Raw genomic sequence first — 22635 nt, 5'->3', positions numbered from 1 at the left:
TAAGTTTCTCATCTCACACAATAAAATATGATCACCACGGACAGTTATGTGGCAAATTCTTACCTTTGTGGAGAGGAAAAAGGTTGCTTCTTCAGTGCCTGCATGAGATTGGGTTTATATTCTGGATCAACACACCACAAGGAACCTTTTCCATTAACCTAAGACAAATTGCACAAGAATTAATAACCCAGAACTTTTCTTTTTTTAGACAGGATCATGTTTTGTAGTTTAGGCTGACCTTGAACTTGCAGCAATCCTCCTGCCTCAGCCTCCAGAGTGCTGGGATTACAGGCGTGAACCACCACGCCTGGCAACTTGGGGGCTTTTACATAGATACAGTGAGAAAGTTTTAAAGAAACACTGGGGAAAAGCCCTGTGGTATCTTTTGCACACTATGAAAACCTGAAATGAGCTTGCTAGGCATGATTACAGCTACCATATGATATACGAAACTTCCACTAGCTTACGAGACCAGAGAGGTTCAAATTCATTAACATCGTTTTAGATTATGCTTCTGTATTATAAAAACTCTTGAATTACACATTACAACTTCATTAACAATTCTTTACAAAACAATAAAGTTGGGCTGGGAATACGGCTCAGTGGCAAATGTTTGCCTAGCATGTGTGAGGCCGTGGGTTGATCCTTACCATCACAAAAGAAACCAATAAAATATACTTGCTTCCTGTTCCTGAATCATTTCTGCTTGTATGAAATCCTCTATAAGATTTCATGTAATCTCCACAGTGCTTCCATTTTCTAATTTTTTTCAAATTAAATATTAGTCCATTATTTGAGGGTTGCATCATAATTTTTATAGAAGAATGACATAATGAAAGAATATTGTTCCATATTGATCTTGATCTTGATCTTGATCACTGCTTATTGACTGGCTAATACTGGACAAATCATTTACTTTCTCAGAGCCTTACCTTTCATTCACATTTTATCCACAAAAAAAGAACAATTCAGGCCACTTCACAGAACTGTGATTAGATTCAATAATTATGTATAAGTAACACAGTTGTAAAATAAATGAATACCAAAGAGTTATTTTGTAACTGGCACTGAGTAAATTATTGAATATTGGTTGAATAACAAAAAAAAAGACCTTCTTACTCTTTCACTCCCAAGAGATGAAGGAGTTTAACAAAACCATCAATAAAAACTAATTCTAAATAAAAGAAAAAAGTTAGGTAATAAAGAACAAGGGACAAAATAAATTTTGAAAGAAACATCAGCTGTGGATAGGTGCAACAGCTGAATTTAAGACACTGTTAAACATCCTAGCAACCTACATGTATAGGAAGAGAAAAACTATGGCTGTCCTGGCACACTGGTATTCAGTAGTAAGCACATTAATTACACTCAACAAGTATTTGACATTACAATCTTTTCCAAGAAAAGTGCTACAAATGTATTTATGGATTAAGTGATAAAACTTAATCACTTGCACAGTCACTTACTCTGGTGATAAATGTATTTGGATGATAGGGAAATAAAAATTTAAAGCATTTAACATCCACATCCTTTGCTCCAAAACCAATTCAGTTTCATATAGAAAAGATATGGATTATTTTTCATACATTAAGCAAGACAATTATTTCAACAATTCTAGCCAAGTTCTATCATGGTATTCCTGATATTACACTTCTAGACTTCAAGTTTATTTTTCAAATTCTATTGTGAAAAGATTGCAAGCTGTTTTGATCACAGTAGAATGGCTATTTCCTTGAAATAGCAAATTGCAAGAACTGGTTTTGAAAACTTGCAGTTTCAGGGCAGTTAAGTATCCTGAGTATGGTCTCAAATAACAGTCTGGTTTATGTTACCATGGCAGCACTTCCTTTCACAGGGTCTGTTCATGAACTATCAGTAAGAAGAGATAAAACCATGTATTTGCTAGTCTGGGCAAAAAGGAACTTATTTTTAACTAATTCTCACTTAAGAACTGCCTCTATGTTATTGTGCTTAGATAATGGAATTTTAGAAGTATTTAAACTAAATTCAGCTATAAAAAATCTTTTGTGCAATGGAAACAGGAAATATTTTACTATTTTGCATTTTGTAACTACACTGAATTTAATTTCATAAGAAAACAATGAAAGTTTTGAAGACATGAGGTATAATATATCAGGGGTCAGATTTTAAAAAATTTATCTTAATGGAAGTTTTAGAGAATAAATTGGGAGATGAAATGTTAATGTGCTTGCCTTGCATATTTTAAGAATTGTCTGCCTTGTCCTACCTTTTCAGTGGCCTTGTTTATTTGTTTGTGATAGGGTCTGTCTCTAGGTAGTCCAGGCTGGCTCCAATTCCTGTGACCCTCCTGCCCCAGCCTCCCAAGTGCTGAGATTGCAGGCATGCGCCACTATGCCTAGCTTTGGTGGCTTTTAAAACTACCAAGTTAAAAAGATGATGTGTGTTATGGTTTGGCAGAGTTTGTCTGCATTTTGCTCAGGTCCAGAGACTGCCTGAGATTCAGATTAGGGCAGCAGGCAAACTAATCTTACTGAAGTAATTTCGAGGCAGGCTAATGTTGAGGCTGTGGTATGGCTGCTTTTGGGGGCTTTCAGGCAGTTCTGTGGAGCCAAAGGCCCAGCAGAATAATTTTAAATGTTTTGAGTTTGTCCAGAAGGGACACTTCAGTAAAGCTGTGGACTGCAAAGACAGAGCAGAGGAAATCCTGATTTCTGAGAAGGGAGAGGAGAATAAAAAAGATGACCTGAGAACATCACAAGCAGCAGCAGCAGCCATCTTTTGTAGCCTCAAAATTGCGAAAACAAAAGACTGCTTTGAGAAGAAAGCCCCAGGGCACCAGGTTCCAGAATAGCAGTGACCTAGAGAATTTGTTCCTCGGAATTGGGTTTTACAGTGCTTAGTGATCCAGGCACTTGATCCCTACAGCCAAGACAGAAGAGAAAGGGAAGACTACTAGTCTAGCTAGCAGCAGACCTTGGCATCATCCATGTGGTATTGGTTTTAGGTAAATGCAGAATATAAGAGTTATGGGGTCAGGAAGGCTTCACCTAGATTTCAGGCCTGGGAAGCCAGGCAGTGTCCCTGAGAGAGCAGGGTGTCAAGCTCTGAGTGTAAAGCCAAAGGTGCAGAGGACACCCCAGAAGTTTAGAGAAGCCAGGAATGCGTATGATCTGAGGAAAGCTGCAAGGAGAAAGCAGAACTGGCCCAAGGAAGTAGCCCTGGGAGATACAACCATCTGCAGCACCACAGGGGCAGAGCCACTCAAGCCTTTGGAGATTACAACTTGCCAAAGATTGTAAGAAATGCTAGAAGTAGAACTATAGGACTTAATGTTTCCATGCTGAATTTTGGATTTGCTTTGTTCCCATTCCTTTGTATCTCCCTATTTGTAACTTTATGAATGGAAATGTCTATCTTACGCCATTGAATGTTCCAGTGTTTAACTTTCCATTTATACAGGGACTTGCAGCTAAGAATTTGTCTTCAGTCTCAGAAGAGACTTTGAATTTGAACTTTTCAGCAATGCTGAAACTGTTAGGATTTTGGCAACTCTTAGAGATGGCCTAATTGCCTTTTTCATAAAGGAATGTGTACGAGTCTTTGAGGGCCCAGGGGCAGAATGTTGTGCCTTGTGTCTAGATGTCCCCCCAAAGCCTCACACAGTCTTTTTTGGATGTGGCTGAATCTTGAATGTGTGATGCTAGGATTATGGGTGTGTGATTATTAAACCACTACATGTGAGTGACTGGTTTGGCACTGCCCTAATTCCAGTTGTCTGAATGGGATAAAAGGGGCAGAGAGACGCTAGTAAGGTCTCTTGTTGCTTTTGCCACCTTGTGGCTGCCATAAACTGTTTTCTCCTCTGCAAGGCCTGTCTGCCATACCACCCTGCTTTGGAGCCAGCCGATTATGGACTGAAACCTCTATGAATTGTAAGCCAAATAAACTCTTCCCCTTTAAAAAAAAAAAAAAACCCAAAACCAAAAAACTACCAAGTTAAAAAGTAATTAATTAAAATTGTACTAAAGCAAGCAAACTTTAATTCCATTTTTCTGGATTAAAATCTCAGTTATAATCTTAGTTGGTCTATAAAACTTTAGAAAAGTATATATAAGATTTAGGAGTTAACATTTAAAGCAGAAAACCAAACTACACCAAACCAAAACAGTACCATGTCTACCTTTTGTAATTTTAAAATCCTGAGACAGACAAGTAACAAACCAAGATTTTAGATCTGTCTTTTGAGAAGTAATGGTGGAATGGATGACAAAAGAAAAAAATTTCATTAACTTGTTGGGTATGATTACTGCTTTATATAAGTTTGATCTAAACCTTGCCATCTTGACTTCTTTGGAGATTACCACCTCTACATAGCAGTTAATCATCAGAAAAGTGCTGTCAAGGTTACCAAATTTAATTTCAATGGAAATGAGTATAACTTACTTCACTTCCACAGAGTGCAACAAAAAATAATGTCACTTTGGCATTAACTCAAAAATCGTCTCACAAGTTAGGAAAAAAAACCATATGCTTTCCTCACTGCCCTTGAATGTTTTTTTTTTCTTCTAGACCTCAGACATTTAAGCAAAGTGATCTATTGATTTTTATAACCACCATCATCTACAAGTTCCTTCACTCTCACCCTGACTCATGGTGACAGCTTGCCAATTTTTGTTCCAATATACTACAATTTCTATATTCATCTTTGTTTTTAAATAGTAAAATAATTCCTCTTTCTCCTTATCAAACTGTACCCATATTCTGCACTGTATACTTTCCCATTCTCTAGTTCTTATTCCCTTAATTCTTTTCTTTCTTTGAATATTCAAAACTACTGGGCCATCCCCTGGACCTCTTCTGTTTCTCTTAGACAGAAGCTATCTCTCAATAAATACTTCTACTCTTTAAAAAAAAAAAAACCTCAAATTGTATAAATAACACATACATTAAAAAATTATGGACAAGACTACGTCCCTTTTGTTTTCTCATTAAGTTTATTGGTACTTTTTAGGTATACAGTACAGTTACATTCATCATTGGGATCTTGTACCTTTACATGACGTATCTTGGTTCTTATTATTCCCCCCATTCCCCAGCCCTCCCTTTACCCCACCTCCACCATTCCCCATGTTGTTCCCATTTTTTCCTTTCCTCGTATTTTTTTCTTTTCCGTTCTTTCCTTTTCCCCACCCTTCCCACTTTCCCTATTCCTTTAGCCCTTTTCTTCCTATTTCACCTACAATTTGAACCTTATTTATACTTTTAATTTTTCACACCATTACACATGTGTGTCCTATTTACTTCACTTAAGAGTATGGCCTTAATGTATATCCATTTAGACATAAATATCTCTAGTTTCTGCTCCTTCTTTATGGCTGAGTAGTACTCCATTTTATAGAAAACAAAATAAAAACCCCACATCTTCTTTATCCAGTCTCCAGTTGATGGGCAACTGGGCTGTTTCACCAGGTTCCTTTTTGAGGGACACAAAGTATACCATGCTGGATATTTTGTTCTGTCTTTATCATAAACAACACGAAAGTGACTATACTAACATCTTCTTGTGGACAAGTTTGAAGTTACTCTAGGGGAGAGAGCAACATCTGATCTGCTAGATCAAAAAAGTACATTTGTAATTCTAGTAACTACTGCTAGTGTGCTCTCTAGAACAGTCATACTAATTTACACTCCAGTCCAGGGATATACAGCTCACTGATAGAATGTGTACCTAGCTTCACATAAGGCCGTAGGTTCCATTTGAGAGAAAAAAGAAAAAGGAAAAAAATTTACATTCCTATCACTATTTCCCCATATCTTCACCTAACTTGGTATTATCAGATATTTAAAATATTTACATTCTAATACATATAAATGAATTGGGCTGGTTGTTGTTAGTGTTGTTCTTTTACTCTTATTTACTAATAAGTATGAAAAAATCTTTACATATATTTATTGGCTATTTTCTGTGAATTGCCTGTTCATATGCTTGGCCATTTTTCTTTTAGGTTTTCTCTTTCTTACTGAATTATATGAATTTATTAAATGTAATAGTAGAGTGCTGACTGCAAACATCTCTACCCCACATTTAATAACATATTGGTAGCTTGATATTACCCATGACGGAAACATTTATACCACAGAAATCTGCTTAAGTTTAAACCTTTCATCTCCTGCCAATTGTTAGGCAATTATCAGCATGCCATTGATTATAATATTTAAAGCCATAATCCTTTGGCTTCTGTTTATCTCAACAATTTGACACTATAGCCATTTAAAGTTTTCTTCCTTGACTTCACTACAATGTACTTTTCCTAAATTTTCCTTGATGCTGCTAACTTTCAAATTTGGAGCTTTAATCATACTACATCATCGCTAATCCTATCTCATACTTCTGAACATCTACTAGTAAACATTATCCTTTACATACTGCTCTAAGTGTAGATACAATACAGTAGTTCTAAAAGTGGAAAAGAATTAAATGATCCAATTAAATAATAAATATCTAACGATGCACTTTGGAAAGGACATATCCAAAAGTCCTAACACTAGAATAAAATTTATACTATCTTCTAACCTTCTTCCTTTCCTGGAATTTCCCCATTATAAGAAAATCCTTTTCTTTGCAAAACGAGCAAGGCAATTTTTAAAAAATAGTATTTTACTATATATTGTTGCTGTATTTTACATACAAAAATCATTTTTAGTAGGGTGTGGTGGCTCAAACCTGTACTCCCAGCTCTCAAGAGGCTGAGGCAGGAAGATCACAAGCTCAAGGACAGTCTCAAACCAGAAACATAGAAACTGCTGGAAATCACAGGGGAAACACTTAAAGCTATAGGACAAAGAGAAGACTTCTGACTTCTTGAATAGGGCCCGAAAAGCACAAGAAATAAAAAGAATTTAAAAATGTCACTGTATCAAGTTAAAAAGCTTTTGACAAAAGAAACAGAGTGCCCCAGCTTGGGGGCACATGCCTTTTAATCCCAGCACTTGGGAGGCTGAAGTAGGAGGATTGATGTGAGTTTAAGGCCAGCCTGTGCTACACAGTGAGAGTTAAAGGCCAATCCTAACTATATAGTGAGAACCCCATCTCAAAAGCAAACAAAACAAAACAAAACAAAAAAACAGTGAAGAGAACACACTGAACGAGAGAATATCTTTGTTGGCTACTCTTCTGATAAGAGGATTAATATCTAGAATATATAAAGAACTCAAAAATCAACTCCCATAAAACAACAAACCCTATTAAAGAGTGAGCAAATGAACCAAATAGATATTTATCAAGAGTTCAAATGGCTAAAAAGTACAGTATATGAAAAAATGTTCAACATCTCTAGCCATCAGATAAATGCAAATTAGAACTATATCAAGATTCTATGTCATCCCAGTCAGAATGCCTATCATCAAGAATACAAAAACAGGGGCCAGGGATTTAGCTCAGTGGTTTCGCTGCCTGCCTTGCAAGCGCAAGGGCCCAAATTCGATCCCCGGTACTGATTTTGTATAAGGAAAAATGGGAATTTTAATCTAGTGGAAAATTAGGTAGATCACATATTGCAATTAGAATCTAGCTAAACACATAGAGCTAATACATTGTGGGAAAACACGATGTCATTAAAAACATAGGTCATTAAAGGAAGAAAGATTGTTATATCAAATATTGTGAAATACCAGACCTCTCCACTGCCTCATCAAGGGATCTCACACAATTCAAACCCTATTGGAACTGACGGTAACACAGCAACTAGAGGAGAGCTGGTGTCTCTTCATGAGGTATCTATTTACCCTGGTCTTCTGTGTGTCCCTATAAAGACCTCGTACATCATCCATTATTCCTTTTTAAGGCTACTATAAACACTGTCTTTTAAATTTTTCAAACACATGACTACTAACACAATGGTATTTTTACATAATGATTTTGTATTAAATATCCCTGTTAATTAATTCCAGTAACTTGATCATAATGTATTTTCCACATATACAATTTTATAATATGTGAAGGTTTCATTGTTTCCTTTCTTACCTTTATAATTTTTCTTTCCTTACTGTACCATTTAAAAGTTCTAAGGAAGCATGCCTATAATCCCAACACTTGAGAGACTGAGGCAGGAGAATTGCAGGGAGTTTGAGACCAGGAGGGGCTACATAGTGAGTTTAAGACCAGTCTGAACTACACAGTGAGATTCTGTTTCGGGAAACAAAAGCCTATGCTATAACTCAGTGCAAAGGCCCTAAATTCAATCCCCAGTCCCACCCACAGCCCCACCAAAAAAGAAAAAAAAAAAAAAAGTAGAACTGTGTGTTCTGTCCTTACTGGGCAAAATTCAGGTACAAAATCATGTGGCTTTTTTGTTTCCTTTGAGGGAAGAGGGAGAGTTTTATTTGTTTTACTACTGATTTGATTAATTTTATTATTATAGATTATTTATATTTTCTGCTTTTAGTTTTACAAAGTTCTATGTTCCTAGGTATTATTTTTCTTTCTTCATTTGATACCTGCATCAAAATTTTCAAATATCATCATAAACGTCTTCATAATATCCTCTTTGTAGTATCTAACCTTTAGTATTCCTAATATTATTTATCTATGCCTTTTACTGTTATTCTTTATCAATTTTGTTTTTTAAAAAACAGCTTTTCTCTGTTGATCCTCTATGCTATATTTCGACTGTGTAACAGTCAAGAAGACAGACTCTGGTACCAGACTACCTGGGTTCAAATTCCAACTTCTGTACCTATTAGTGTGTGAACTTGGGCAAAGTACACGATTCTTCACTATCTTAATGCCCTCACTGGCACTTATCTCAGAGTTATTATTTGTATTGAGTTAATAAATATAAAATACTTAGAAGGGTAGACAGTACATAGAAACCAAGTCTTTGCTATTATCAGTAGTAAGGTAAGCTAAGGCAGAAGAGTACAGTAAAATAGTTGAGGACATAGATTTCTGGTATGTTATATACTCTATAATGTAGCAGTTACCATTACTTAGCAACTTACTTAACAAATATAGACTAGACATGATGTCTTAATTTATATGATAAAAGAACTAGCGGCCAACAGAAAACGTCTAATTTGAATAAACAAAGAAATATAATTATAGCCAGGCATAGTGATGCACATCTGTAATTCAAGCCTTTGGGAAGCTAAGGCAGGAGGACTCCAAGTTCCAGGTCAGTCTAATCAAAGTAAAAAAATAAAAAGGGTTGGGGATGTAGCTCAGCCCTCCTGGAGAGGAAGGGAGAAAAAAGAGAAGAAAGTTAAAGAGTGGTGTTATAGTTTGTATCTAGATGTTCCCCTAAAGCCTCATGCAATCATATGTGGGGCTTTTTCAGAGGTGGCTGGATTTAGAGAGTGTGATGCTGAGAAGGGGCGCTGGGATTAAGAGTGTGAATGCTACCTGCCCTAAATTGCATGGATAAGATAGAAAGAGTTACGGTTGTCCCCCTTACTGCTTTTGCCTACCATGAACTGTTTCTCTTCAGTGCTGCCTGTCTGCCATGCTACCCTGCCTTGGGAGCCAGCCGATTATGGACTGAAACCTTTACAAACTGTAGTTCAGACTACACTGGAACTCACTATGCAGCCCATGCTGATCTTCTGCCACAGCCTCCCAAATGCTGGGATTATAGGTGTGTACTACCACACCCAGTCTCTACTGCAACAATATGACTAGAAATTTAGCCTGAGGAAGAAATTAGGCAAACAAAAAACTATGTACTACTTTCACTGAAGCAGTGTTTAAAACAAAAAAATTAGAAACCTGAATGTCCATTCATAGGTTACTATTAAATAAACAAATAAAATTATGCATTAAAATGAAAAAAAAAGTTGAGTTTTGGAGAAGGTTGTGGTCTCAATCTAAGGGGATAAGAGACCCAACTGTCTCTGCCTACCTTGGAACATTCAGCTATGCTCAGAGTGTGAGGAATCTTCATACCCACCTATTATCACATCACAGTGCTGGGGGATGACTAGCAAGATAACTCCATGACTACTGCAATAAATTCTTTCGCCATGTGGGTCTGGGACTACCAAAGGGAACAAAAAGTAGATGTATCTCTGGGCCCTCACTCAGGACTGGTTGCTCATTAAAACAGTGGTATTTATTATTCCTACATCACCCTCCACTCTCTACCCTCACTAAAGCTTTGCCAAAATGTCTCCAAAAATAAACTACATGAGAAAATAAAACTATTGGGGATGATCACAGAAAGACAGAGGACAAACTAACAAGCCCTTACCCTGTTACAAATTAGAAACATAATTTATGTTTTCTTCTGAAACAGGGACTTAGCTGCTTTTGCTTAAAAACTGCAACCATTCACTTGGGCCTACAGATGCCTAATGGGTAACTAAAAATTATTTTGAATGTCTCCTTTATTATCTTAAAACTCTAGGTTAGATCCCTGCTCGGCTCCACATTTAGGCATGTTAACCACAAGACTGAAGGTACCAAGATAAAAAGATCTGCAGGGATATTCATCTATCTTTTATGGCCCGAAAGGGGGGCCTCCAAGTGTCCAGTCATTGCCATAATTCTGCAGTTGCCTAGGATTCCAGCAGAACCTCCACAACAGGGAGACACCCCAACACCACCACCACTGTGTCCCCCACCAAAAAAAAATCATCTTATGGAAACTAGATTGCCCCCTCAAGTCACAGACTTCTCAACCAGAACTGAGATAATAATAACCAGATCCTGGCCCTTTAAAAACTCAGTAACCCTTTAAAAAGGGACCCCTTCCATTTGTTAACAGGCCAGTCTTATCTCTCAAAACTATGCCCCTTTCACTTCCTCAACTGAAGTCCTTCTCCATTTTTCTTTTACTTCCCTTTGTTATAAGGCCACCCTTATCTCTGAAAGCTGTCAAGCCCCTTCTCCATTTTCTCTTCCTCTCTAATTAAAGCTTGTGGCTATAAATTCATGGGGATGCCTGAGTTTTCAATTCCATTGTAACCACATTAGCTTGTAACACAGTTCACACCTGCCCTGGTGGAAGATATAAACTTGTACATAACTGGTATGTACTGCATAAAATGTTATACACATACAAAATAGATGTGCAAATGAAGGAAGTGCTTGATAGGTAGCTGGGCTCTGAGGAACAGGGAACTCCACAGAGAATCAGACAGATGAAACAAAATAAGCAATGACTCTGTAGTAAAATGGAATAGCTAGTAGCCTAATGAAGGGGTAGGTCATGGAATAATGAAGAGCTGCAAAGAGGTCAAACTCTGGGAAGCCTTGACAACTATACCAAAAAGTCTAGCTTTTATTTAATATTTATATAATTTATTATATCATTAAGTTCACTAGTCACAAAACTGAAGTAAAATAGACTAATTTCAAGCCACACATCTGAGTCTAGGAACATCTGATTCCAATACTCCATACTGACTCTTACCAATCCATCCACCCATCCACCCCAACCTACCTACTTACCTTCCTGCCTACTAGGGACTGAATTCAGGGCCACTGCACTAAACTACATTCCTAGCCCCCTTTTAAAAGTTTTTAATTCTGAGACAGGATCTCACTAAGAGTTGCTAAGTTACTCAGACAGGGCTCAAGCTTACCATCCTCCTACCTGAGCCTCCCAGAGTGCTAGACTTACAGGTGTGTGCCTCTATGCAAAGCCTGACTCCTCAATCTATATATATTTATATTATAATTCAATCTGATGAGAAATGAGAAAGACATGAACTAGGCCAATATTACAGCAGAAACTGAAGGAAATGGCTAGGATCAAATAATAGTTCTTAGGTATGTACGGGTGCTACCAGATACTGTCCTTTTCTAAACTCTAAATTTGGCTTTTCAGACCATAGTCAACTAACATTACCTATCTGGAGTCTTATTTCCCCAACTATGAAATAAGAAAATTCATCAGGATAATCTCTAAATTCCCCTCAAATTTAACATTTAAATAATTAAGTACTATAAAAGGCAGGTATCTATGATGACTCAGATTTCTAGCTTAAAATCCAGATAGACCGTAGGACAGTGATGGTGAACTTTTTAGAGCTTTCAATGAAAGCAAACAGCTAGATACAGCATGTGTGTCATCGGTTTGACACAACTGCCCTAGGAGATAAGAGAGGAAAATAAGATTCAATTTTGTATAAACTGAATTTGAGAAACCTCTACGTCTAACAATTAGCTCCAAGTTTAGGTTTGGCCTTTAAGAAAGATCTGGGAGTTTCTAGAATCCAGATAGTATATAAGGCCATGGGAATGGACATGATTACCCAAGAAAACACTGAAACAACAAAAACAGCAAAGTAGTGAACACTAAAGTTTAAACGGTTAACGTAGAAGAAAAAGATAGAGTCTAGGCAAGCAAGAATAAAGTGCAAAATAATACAAATCAAGTAGAAGATGAATTTCTAAATCTGATCTTATCCCATGATGTAGTTTTAGGTTGAGCAAGATGATAGAAGTCAATGGGGATATAGACATGAGGCAGGTCGATCAACTGTTCAAATTACCAACTGTTCAAATCCCGTATCTTCACTGACCTAACTTCATTTGCAGTTACTTAACTTTTCCTTTGGCAAGAAATTTATGTTGCATAAGACATTACTGCTAGACCATTCCCACTGTCACAAGTGGAAATAAAGGCAATAATGGAAAACCTCAACATATCTTTGTCTTAAATTGTTTTCTGAATTGACCTCAAAACTAAAATGTAAACAATGCATAATATTCACCCCTCCTTCATATGCACTCCATCTGTCCACACTGTTCTCCTGTGTCCTCCCCCACAGAGAATGTGGGAACTCCCTGCATGCAGAGTATACTGCTGCTCCTACCATGGAAAATCTGTTTTTTTCAAAGTAAACTTAGATTTAAACCCAACCATATCATTTACATCAATATAAACAGTCTATACTTTATAAGGCAGATGTCACACAGAATAAACAGGAATTACAGAAAAACTAAAAATCTAAAAATATTGGGACACCAAAAAAGCATAATCTAGGTAACTACAATACACTGAACATAATTCTGCTAGATTTCTATCAATACATAAGAATTTTAAAATACCTCAAATAAAACGGAATGATGAGCTAATATGTTAATCTCAAAGTAATCTGACTTGACTTTGTCTTCTTTGATGTGTCCACATTTTAAGGATTCCATGTTAGCTCCCCTACATATAGCAATGTTCATTAACACTGACCTTGCCGTGGCTTCTTTCCACTTTCTGAAAACATTTATTCAGGGATAGATTATGTCGAACAGAATTCTTCCACCCTGTTGGTGCAGTAGCAAAATACGGGAAACGGTCCAGAATCCAGCTATAAATTTCTTTGACAGGCAAACATTTATTTGGAGAGTGTTCAATAGCCATATAAATGAGAAGACTAAAGGAGTACGGGGGCTTTGAGGTGGTTGATTTTTTTTCTGGATTCTGGTAACAGGATGGTCCACAGGATGGCACACCATCTCCTTCTATATCATAGAGTGGGCTAACCCCTGGAAGATCCTCACTGCCAAAGCTGAAGTTTGTGAGGAGATTAGTACTTTCATGAAGCCAGTTCAAGTTTGTCAATTCATCATCTGTTGACTCACTGCCCACAAGAGTGGCCTTTGGCCGGGCAGCATCGACAGCTTCAGGTAAGCTTCCCATTTTGTAAATCTGGCTTAGTCCTGCAATCTTTTCAGCTCCTGGCGTTTCAGCTCTCTTATCTGGAGTCATTCCAATTACTGGACCCATTTACTCTTGTAGGTCTGCAACAAAGAAAACAATCATCAATCAATTGTAATACCCAAGATTCATAAATTCTGGAAAAAGGAAATGCAGTGTGTGTGCGTGTGTGTGTGTGTGTGTGTGTGTGTGTGTGTAAAACATCCCCAAGCAGAGAAATTTTGCAATTAGTTATCCCATATATTTAAGTACAGTATCCTTATAATGAAGACACTGATAGTATAATACAAGGAACAGAAGTTATAATTTAAAACAGCTGTAAATAAAATGCAATTTTATAACATCATATGTATGAGTATATTAACAGAATTAATAATACAGCTTAAACACTTAGTAAAATACCTAGTCCACAGTAACCACCTAATAAGTTATTATTACTAAAAACAAATAGGCTATATGTTTTAATTATAAGACTTTATGATCTATACTCCTGAATGATCTATATTTTACTCTAATAGTCATACATATAGCTTAATTCTAAAAATAGTCAAATTTGAAATAATATTTAAACAGTAATTCCAAATACATCCTTTCCTCAAATCTGAAATATTTACTATAAAAAGATAAACCATCCCAGTTACTCATGAGGTTAAGGCCAGAAGATCATGAGTTCAATGCCAACGTGGCCAATTTAACAAGACCCTGTCTCCAAATAAAATTTAAACAGGGACTGAGGGTGTAGGTACTCAGCGGTACAGTGCCCGAGTTTGAACTCCAGTGTTATAAGAGTAAAAAAAAAAAAGATAGACCACTCCTAGTATTTTTCAAACATATTATACTAAAAGGTATGATTTTATTTGTTTTACACTTGACCTTAGCCAAAAGGCTGAGATTGATTTATTTTAATCTGATACTAACATAATGTACACGTTAGTACATAATCAAATCAAGCTAATAAACATATCCAGACTTCACATACTTTTCACTTCTTTGTGGTAAGAGCACTTGAAATATATTGTTTTAGCAATTTTGACTAGTCACCATGCTGTGCAATGGAGGACTAGATCTTATTCCTTCTATGTAACTAAAACTTTGCACCCTTGGAGTAACATCTCTCCTTTCTTTGTCCTCCCCTCCCCCCACAGCACCTGGTAACCACCATTTTGCTGTCTATTTCTATGACTTCTACATAGTAACATTTCCTCTTTTTTTTTTTTTTTTGAGACAGGGTCTCCCTATGCAGTTCAGGCTGGCCTAGAACTCAGTTTGGAGGCTAGGCCAGCTTTTAACTCACAGTGATCCTCCTGCTTCAGCCTCCCCAAGTGCTGGGATTACAGGCATGTGCCACCATGCTTGGCAACTTCCAGTTATTTCAAATCTGAGTTCTGTGTCATCTAATCAAGCAATGACATGTATTTTAAGGCTGACACTCTTTTAAGTTTCAAACACCACTGTATAGTCCAGGGATGGGGGGATGCTATTTCTAAATTATCCTATTTTATTTCTATTTTCTCAAATGATTTTTGTTTTGTTTTTAAAAACACATTTACATTTTAAAAAATAATAATGGGGAAATAAGTGACCAGAGAGGAAAGTTAACAGAATTTATGTGCCATTCTAAATTCATTTTCAATGGCTCATAAGCTAACTTGCCTCTAAATTCAGTGAAAATCCTATTATACTATTCACTCTGTATATGCTTATGTAACTAAAACAGAGAGAAGTACCTCCAGTTTTCTTTTGCTTAACATACCTGGAAGGTCACTTCAAGAACTCCAAGAACTAGTGAACTTTGGGTGTCTATCTGGATTTTTGTAGCTATGACTAGATATAGTGTCAGGATACTCAACCGGCAACAGCATTAGAAAATACTTCAGGCACTGGATGTTCTGCTAGACATTTTACACACTATATCTCAATTAACCATTAATTAAGCCCTGTGAAGCAGGCACTATTATCAACCCTACTTAGACATGAAGAAAAGGACTCAGAAAGGTTAGGTGTCTTACTAGTTGCCTAGCTATTATGTACAAACATTGGAATTTAAGCCTAGATAGACTAACTTCAGAACTCAAACTCTAATCACTATATACCCTGACCACATTAAAAACATACCACCAAAAAACAAAACAAAACAAAACAAAACAAAAAAACCCAAAAAAACACACATCACCTATCTGAACAATTACCTACATCTTATTCATTTAAAATATTATCATTCGATCCCCGGTACCAAAAAAAAAAATTATCAGCATTCTCTTCATATCCAATTCTTATTTCTCTCATGTAGACCAGTAACTTAAAACATCAAGGTACTGTAAAAAGGAAAAGATCAAACTATAACAAACTTAGCTTCTATGTCAATCAATTATCAAAACCATATATAGGGCCAGGGATTTAGCTCAGTGGTGCTATCACATGCCTCACCAAGCAGAAGGTCCTGAGTTCAATCCCTGGTACCAAGACAAACAAAAACAAAAAGTGTATATAAAAATTCACACATATACACAATATGTTTCAGTTGACATCCTGTCCTATGTAACTGACCAAATTATCCCTTTTTACTACCAAAGTTTCTCTACCCATAGACTTTATTTTTTGTTGTCATTGTTACTGGATGATTGATTGAGACGGTCTTGCTATGTAGTTTAGCCTTTGCCCATAACTCACTAGTCCCAGGCTGGTCTCGAACTTGGGGCAATCCTCCAGACTCAGGACCCAAGTGGTGGGATTACAGGCCTGTGCTACCATGCCTGGGTTTGTTTTCTCTCTCTATTCCTTTCTTCCTTCCTTCCTTTCTTTCTTTCTTTCTCTTTCTTTCTTCCTTCCTTCCTTTCTCTTTCTCTCCTTCCTCCCCTTCTTCCCTTTTTCTTCTCTTCTCTTTTCTTTCTTTTCTTTTCTTTGAGACAGAGTCTCACTATGTAGTTGAGACTCACCTGGAACTCACTATGTAGCCCAGGCTGGTCTCAAACTCACAGCAATCCTCCTGCCTCAGCCTCTCGAGTGCTGGGATTACAGGCATGCGCCACCACGCCCAGCTCAAGAGTTTTCTTTTTTTTGAAACAGGGTCTCCATATGTAATTCAGGCTGGCCTTGAACTCACTGTGATCATCCTGCCTTAGTCTCCCAAGTGCTGGGATTATAAATTCACCACGTCTGGCTCCACAGAGACTTTAAAATGGGATGAGTCAGTGTGGTGGTGCACACCTGTGATCCAACACTCAGGAGGCTGCGCTAGAGGATCACTGCAAGTTTGATGCCAGCCAGGGCTACATAGTGAGTTCAAAGTCTGCCTGAACTACATGGTAAGACCCTGTTTAAAAAAGCAAAAACAAACAAACAAAAAAAGTATACACACTTCAGCAGTCTGCCACACAAACAAATATCTGGAAGCTAACGGTTACCACATTTGGGCACATCTTGTAGAGGCCGAAGGTAACTTGTGTCAACCTCATGATGTCAAATTTAGTATTAAAATATTTATACAACAGGTTTTCTTTTCCTGATGTATACATATTTTGGTGGTCTCAATATACATACACACACACACACACACACACACACATAAACATATATGCTGTACCAAATGCTATATTAACTGCCTTTGAAAATTAATGTAAGCTTTTTACCTAAGGTTCTAAAATTAATAAAATGTAGAGCCAAAATTATAAACCAGGCTGAATTCAATATCTAAGTCTTTTGTCCATTAAAGTACAAAATCTCTTAAGAAACTTTTATTTTTAGCAACATCGCTATACTTAAAACAAAAGGAATGAGTTAAAATATACTCAAAAATCAGTCTCAGGAAATACCGATTAGTCTCATCAGAAACTAATTTAGATGGAGGTAAATATGGTGTTCCTTTTAATTACAAGTCTACAATAAAATTCCATTACTTTAAAATGTAAAGCAATAGTATGGTAAGAAAAATGTCAAAGAATTACACAAAGTAAAGATCCAAGCAAAGTTTACAGATCAAGTATGGACCGGTGAGGAGTACCGGAACCACGTGGAGCTAGGCCACTTCCCCACCCCCACCAGCCCAGGCCTTCAAGCAGCAGAGACCAGTGAGGAGTGGAGCCCCGAAGGTGGCAGCACCACCCCAGCGCCACCCCACCCCCACCCCCACCTCCTGGCCCCTCTGGTACCTGGATCCATACCACACAGGCACAGGGTATTATAAAGGCCATGGTACTGAGCTCCAGTAGAGCAGAAGTGAACAACAGAAAGAGGGCCTCTCTCAGGCTCCTTGATGAAAACTGAAGCCCATTGGAAAAGGAAAATCTCTACAATAAAGGCACACCAGACCACTGGGTTGGTAAACTGAAGGGATCACCACCTCCCATCAGACTATCCTTAGGGGAAGGGAAGCTGGAACTTGCAGTAGAACCTTGCAGAGTTCAAGCCTGCAGGAGGTCAGGGAGCTCAACCAGGGCCTTGCAGCCAGAATTCAGCCTGAATCTCAGGGGTCTGCTGCTGGCTCACTGAGACTAATTGACTTAGATCTGCACATTGCTGCCCACACTGTCTATTGTGACAGCAGTGACATACCTTGAAGGAGGCGCTTCATTTTTATTTTTAAATATTATTTTTTTCTTTTCCTCATATTTTTAATTTTTAATTTTCATTTTTCCCCAATCCTTTCAAATTCTTCTTTCTTTCCCACTAAACCTCTCTCCCACATTGTTCTTCATCTCCCTTTTTGTTCCTGTTCCTGCCCTAATTCGAATGTATTCTTTCTTCTTCTTTTCTTTCTCTTGATTGTCATTAGTTTCAAAGGAAAGTAAGTACAGTTTCTAGCTTCCCTATTGCTGTACGTTGTTCTATTCTTGTCTTTGTTCTTTCATTCTGTCTTTCCCTCTTGTCTTCAACAGTTTTCTAGAGTTGCATGATCTTCCTGTGTCCTCTGGCCTCATTTCTAACCTTCCTCTATGCTTCTACCTATCAATCCCTCTCCTCCCAACTCCTTCTAAGTCCCCATCTTGAAGGGTAAAGTTGCTTTACTGAAGAGTTTATTTGCTATAAACATATTTCGGTTGGTCCTCAATTTTTATTTAATTCACATGGTTAAAGGTAACAGATTAATAACTATCACAAATTGTCATTTTCTAAGCTATGCTTGATGCTACTGTGCTGATGATTGTATCACATGTGCTAAGGTGTTGTAACTGATCTAATCAGTGGTCCTTCTTGGTATTATGAAAATGAAAGTGTCTCCAAGTTATTAGAGACTCAAAACATAAAGACCAGCTATATCGGGAAGATCAAAGTATTAACCCAGGAATTAAATCAAGGACAGTACCAACAACAAAAATAGAAATGAGAAGATATTTAAGCAAGACACAAACACAGACTTCCAGCTCACCAAAGGCAAAGTCTGGGATTACGAGGTGGGAAAGTCTAACAATCGACCATCACGACACCCTGAACTGATAGCACAGGAAGTAACAAAACAGATGAATGAGGCTCTAGAAAAATTCAAAACAGAAATAATTTCCCAGCTAACTACAGAGATGGTGAGCAGAATGAAAGACATGATTAGATACTCTAGAACAGAAACAGATTAAAAATAGATGAGTTCAGAACCATGATATAAGCCAGGAATGCCCAGCATAGGAAAGAAACTGAAACGATGACTGCCCAACATAGGAGAGAAATGGAATCCAGGAAACAGATTCAAACAGATATCCAGGAGATTAAAAACTCTATTGAAAGTATACACAACAGACTGACCCAATGTGAAGACAGAATATCAGATATAGAAGACAGAATAGCAGTCAGTGACCATGAAGAGATCTCTTAAAAATAGTAAAGGACCACAAGAAATCAATCCAAAAGCTCCTAGATGACACAAAGAAGAATATAAGACTGAGAGAAGTCCATGAAAAGCAGGAGAAAGTACAAATGCCATTTAAAAAAATTGTTCACAAAATTAATGACAGAAAACTTCCCAAACACAGCAAAAGAATTTGACATACTCATAAAGTGAGGCATATTGGATTCCAACTAGCCACAATAAAAATAAATCTACACCTAGACATAATAATCAAGATCAGAGAAACCCAACAGAAGAACAAAATACTACAAGAAGTTAAGAGAAAAGAAACAAATCACATGCAAAGGAAAGACCATTAGAATGCCAGCAGACTTTTCAACACAAACTCTCAAGTCAAGGAGAGCCTGGAGTGATGTTTTCAAACCCTAAAAGAAACAACCTCCAACCTAGACAGATGTATCCTGCAAAACTACCTTTCAAAATTGATGGGGAAATTTAAAAATAATTCCAGTACAACATACAGGAATTTATAGGATACAATGAAAGCAGTTCTATGTGGGAAATTCACAGCAGTGAATGCCCACACTAGGAAAATAGAGTGGGCTCAAATAAACAACCTAATAGTGAATGTTAAGGTCCTAGAAAAAGAAAAGCAAGACAAACCCAAAGCTTGCACAAGTGAGAAAATTATAAAGATCAAAGCAGAAATCAATGCAATGGAGACTAAGAGAATGATACAAAAAATATCAATGAATCAGAGTTGGTTTATCAAAAGAATAAATAAAATCAACAAACTCTTAGCCAACCGTATCAAAAAAAGGAAAGAAAAGGATCAAATCCATGCAATTAGGAATGAAAAAGTGAAGTCACAACAGATCCAGCAAAAATCTAGAGAATCATTAACATGTACTTCAAGAACCTGTACTTCAATAAAATGAAAAAAAAATGGACAGATTTCTAGATATATATGAATTACCAAAGTTGAATGAAGATAAAAAAATTCTAAACACCCCAATTACAATCAGCAAAATTGAAAATGTAATTAAAAATTTACCAACAAAGAAAAGCCCAGGTCCTGACAGCTTCAATACTGAATTCTACAAAACATTTAGAGAACTACAGCCACTCCTCTTTAAACTTTTCAATGAAATTGAAAGGGAAGCAATACTTCCAAATTCATTCCTAGAAGCAAGTGTTACGTTGAGTGCAAAACCAAGGGATCTTCCCTTGGTTACCAAAAAAGATAACTACAGGCCAATCTCCCTAATGAATATAGATGCAAAAATCCTCAATACTGGCAAACAGAATACGGAGGGTCATCCAGATCATATACCCTGACCAAGCTGGATTTATCTCAGGGATGCAACAATGGATCAATATACACAAATCAATAAATATAATAGACTACATTAACAGAGTCAAGGATAAAAACCATATGATCATCTCAACTGATACAGAAAAATCATTCAACAAAATTCAACACCCATTCATGATTAAAAAAAAAAAAAACCCCTCCAGAAAATTGGAATACACGGTCTTTATCTCAACTTGATAAAGGCTATCTATGAAAAACCAATAGCCAACATCATACTAAAGGGTCAAAAGCTGAAAACCTTCACACTAAAATCAGGAACAAGACAAGGATGTCCATTGTCACCATTCTTGTTCAATATAGTTCCGGAAACATTAGCCACAGCAATTAGAAAAAATAAAGAAATTAAAGCAATAAAGATAAGAAAGAAGTTAAACTGTCATTATTTGATGATGATATGATACTCTACCTAGAAGACCCAAAAAACTCTGCCAAAAGACTTCTAGACTTAATTGAGAGATTCAGTAGAGTAGTTGGATACAAGGTCAACATTCAAAAATCAATAGACTTCTGTACACAAACAAAAGACTCACTGAGAGAGAAATTAGGGAAACAATCCTTTTCACAATAGCATTAAAAAATGAATATCTAGGAATCAATCTAACAAAGGAAGCCAAAGATTTCTACATTGATAACTACAACATTCTGAAAAAAAGACTGAAGAGGATATAAGAAAATGGAAAGACATCCCTTGCTCCTAGGTAGGAAGAACCAACATAGTGAAAATTGCCATACTCCAAAATTGCTATACAGAGTCAATGCAATCCCGACTGAAATCCCAACAGTGTATTTCACTGAACTAGAGAAAACAATACCAAAATTCATTTGGAACCAGAAGAGGCCTAGAACAGCAAAAACCATTCTAGGCAACAGAGACATGATAGGGGTATCACAATCCCCAATCTGAAACCATATTAAAAAGCCACTGTGATAAAAATAGCATGGTACTGGCAAGGAAATAGACCCGAGGATCAGTGGAACAGATTAGAAGATGCAGAAACAACTCCAGACATACTCAGCTATCTCATCTTTGACAAAGGAGCCAACCATCCTCACTGGAGTAAAGATAACCTTTAATGAGTGGTGCTGGAAAAACCGGTTTCAACTTGCCAAAGATTAAAACTAGACGCCCATCTTTCACCATGCACTAAACTAATATCTAAGTGGATTAAAGATCTAAATAGTAAAATAGAAACACTAAACTTGCTGGAAGACAAATTAGAAAGAACTCTCAAAGACATTGGCATAGGAAAAGACTTTATGATCAAATCCTCAGTAGCATGGGAACTAGCATAAAGATCAACAATTGGGATCTCATCTTATTAAAAGCTTTTGCACAGCAAGAGAAACCAAGAGAGCTAAGAGACAACCTACAATGCACAAAAAAAATTTTACCAGCTGTTCCTCAGACAAGGGTCTACTACCTAGAATATATAGAGAACGTAAAAACATCAGATCCCCCAAATATAAAGACCCAATTCAAAAATGGGCATCTGAAATGAACAGACATTTCTCAGACAAACAAGTAAAAGCAGCAGATAAATATATGAAAAAATGTTCATCACTGGTCATACCAGAGACGCAGATGAAAACAACACCGAGACTCCACCTCACCCCACAAAGAATGGCTGCTATCAAGAAATCAACCAATAACAAATGCTGGTGGGGCTGTGGGGAGAAAGGAATCCTTCTCCATTGTTGGTGGGAGTGCAGACTGGTGCAAGCACTGTGGAAATAAATATGGAGATACCTTAAACAACTAGGATTAGAGGTCCCATTTGACCTAGCTATCCTGCTGGGTATCTTTCCAAAAGAATTAAAAGAATCATACCATAGCGATGTATATGCAC

The 22635-nt window shown here is 37.0% G+C and overlaps 1 protein-coding gene across 2 annotated transcripts in view; it reads right to left on the bottom strand.

Annotated features, from left to right (window-relative positions):
• Foxn2 (forkhead box N2) overlaps positions 1 to 22635 on the bottom strand; it is a 60458-nt gene that overhangs the window by 14683 nt on the left and 23140 nt on the right. For both annotated transcript variants that reach the window (XM_010615800.3, XM_010615801.3), the window contains exons 2-3: positions 13170 to 13720; positions 64 to 158 (exon numbers count right to left, since the gene is read on the bottom strand). In XM_010615800.3, coding sequence (XP_010614102.1) covers positions 64 to 158; positions 13170 to 13706 — 632 coding nt within the window. In that variant the 5' untranslated portion in view covers positions 13707 to 13720. The remainder of the gene's footprint in view (positions 1 to 63; positions 159 to 13169; positions 13721 to 22635) is intronic.

Source organism: Fukomys damarensis, unplaced genomic scaffold (genome assembly GCF_012274545.1).
Source record: "Fukomys damarensis isolate Sample0158 unplaced genomic scaffold, DMR_v1.0_HiC HiC_scaffold_2, whole genome shotgun sequence".
NCBI lineage: Eukaryota > Metazoa > Chordata > Mammalia > Rodentia > Bathyergidae > Fukomys > Fukomys damarensis.
This window is presented reverse-complemented; position numbering and strand designations above follow the sequence as displayed.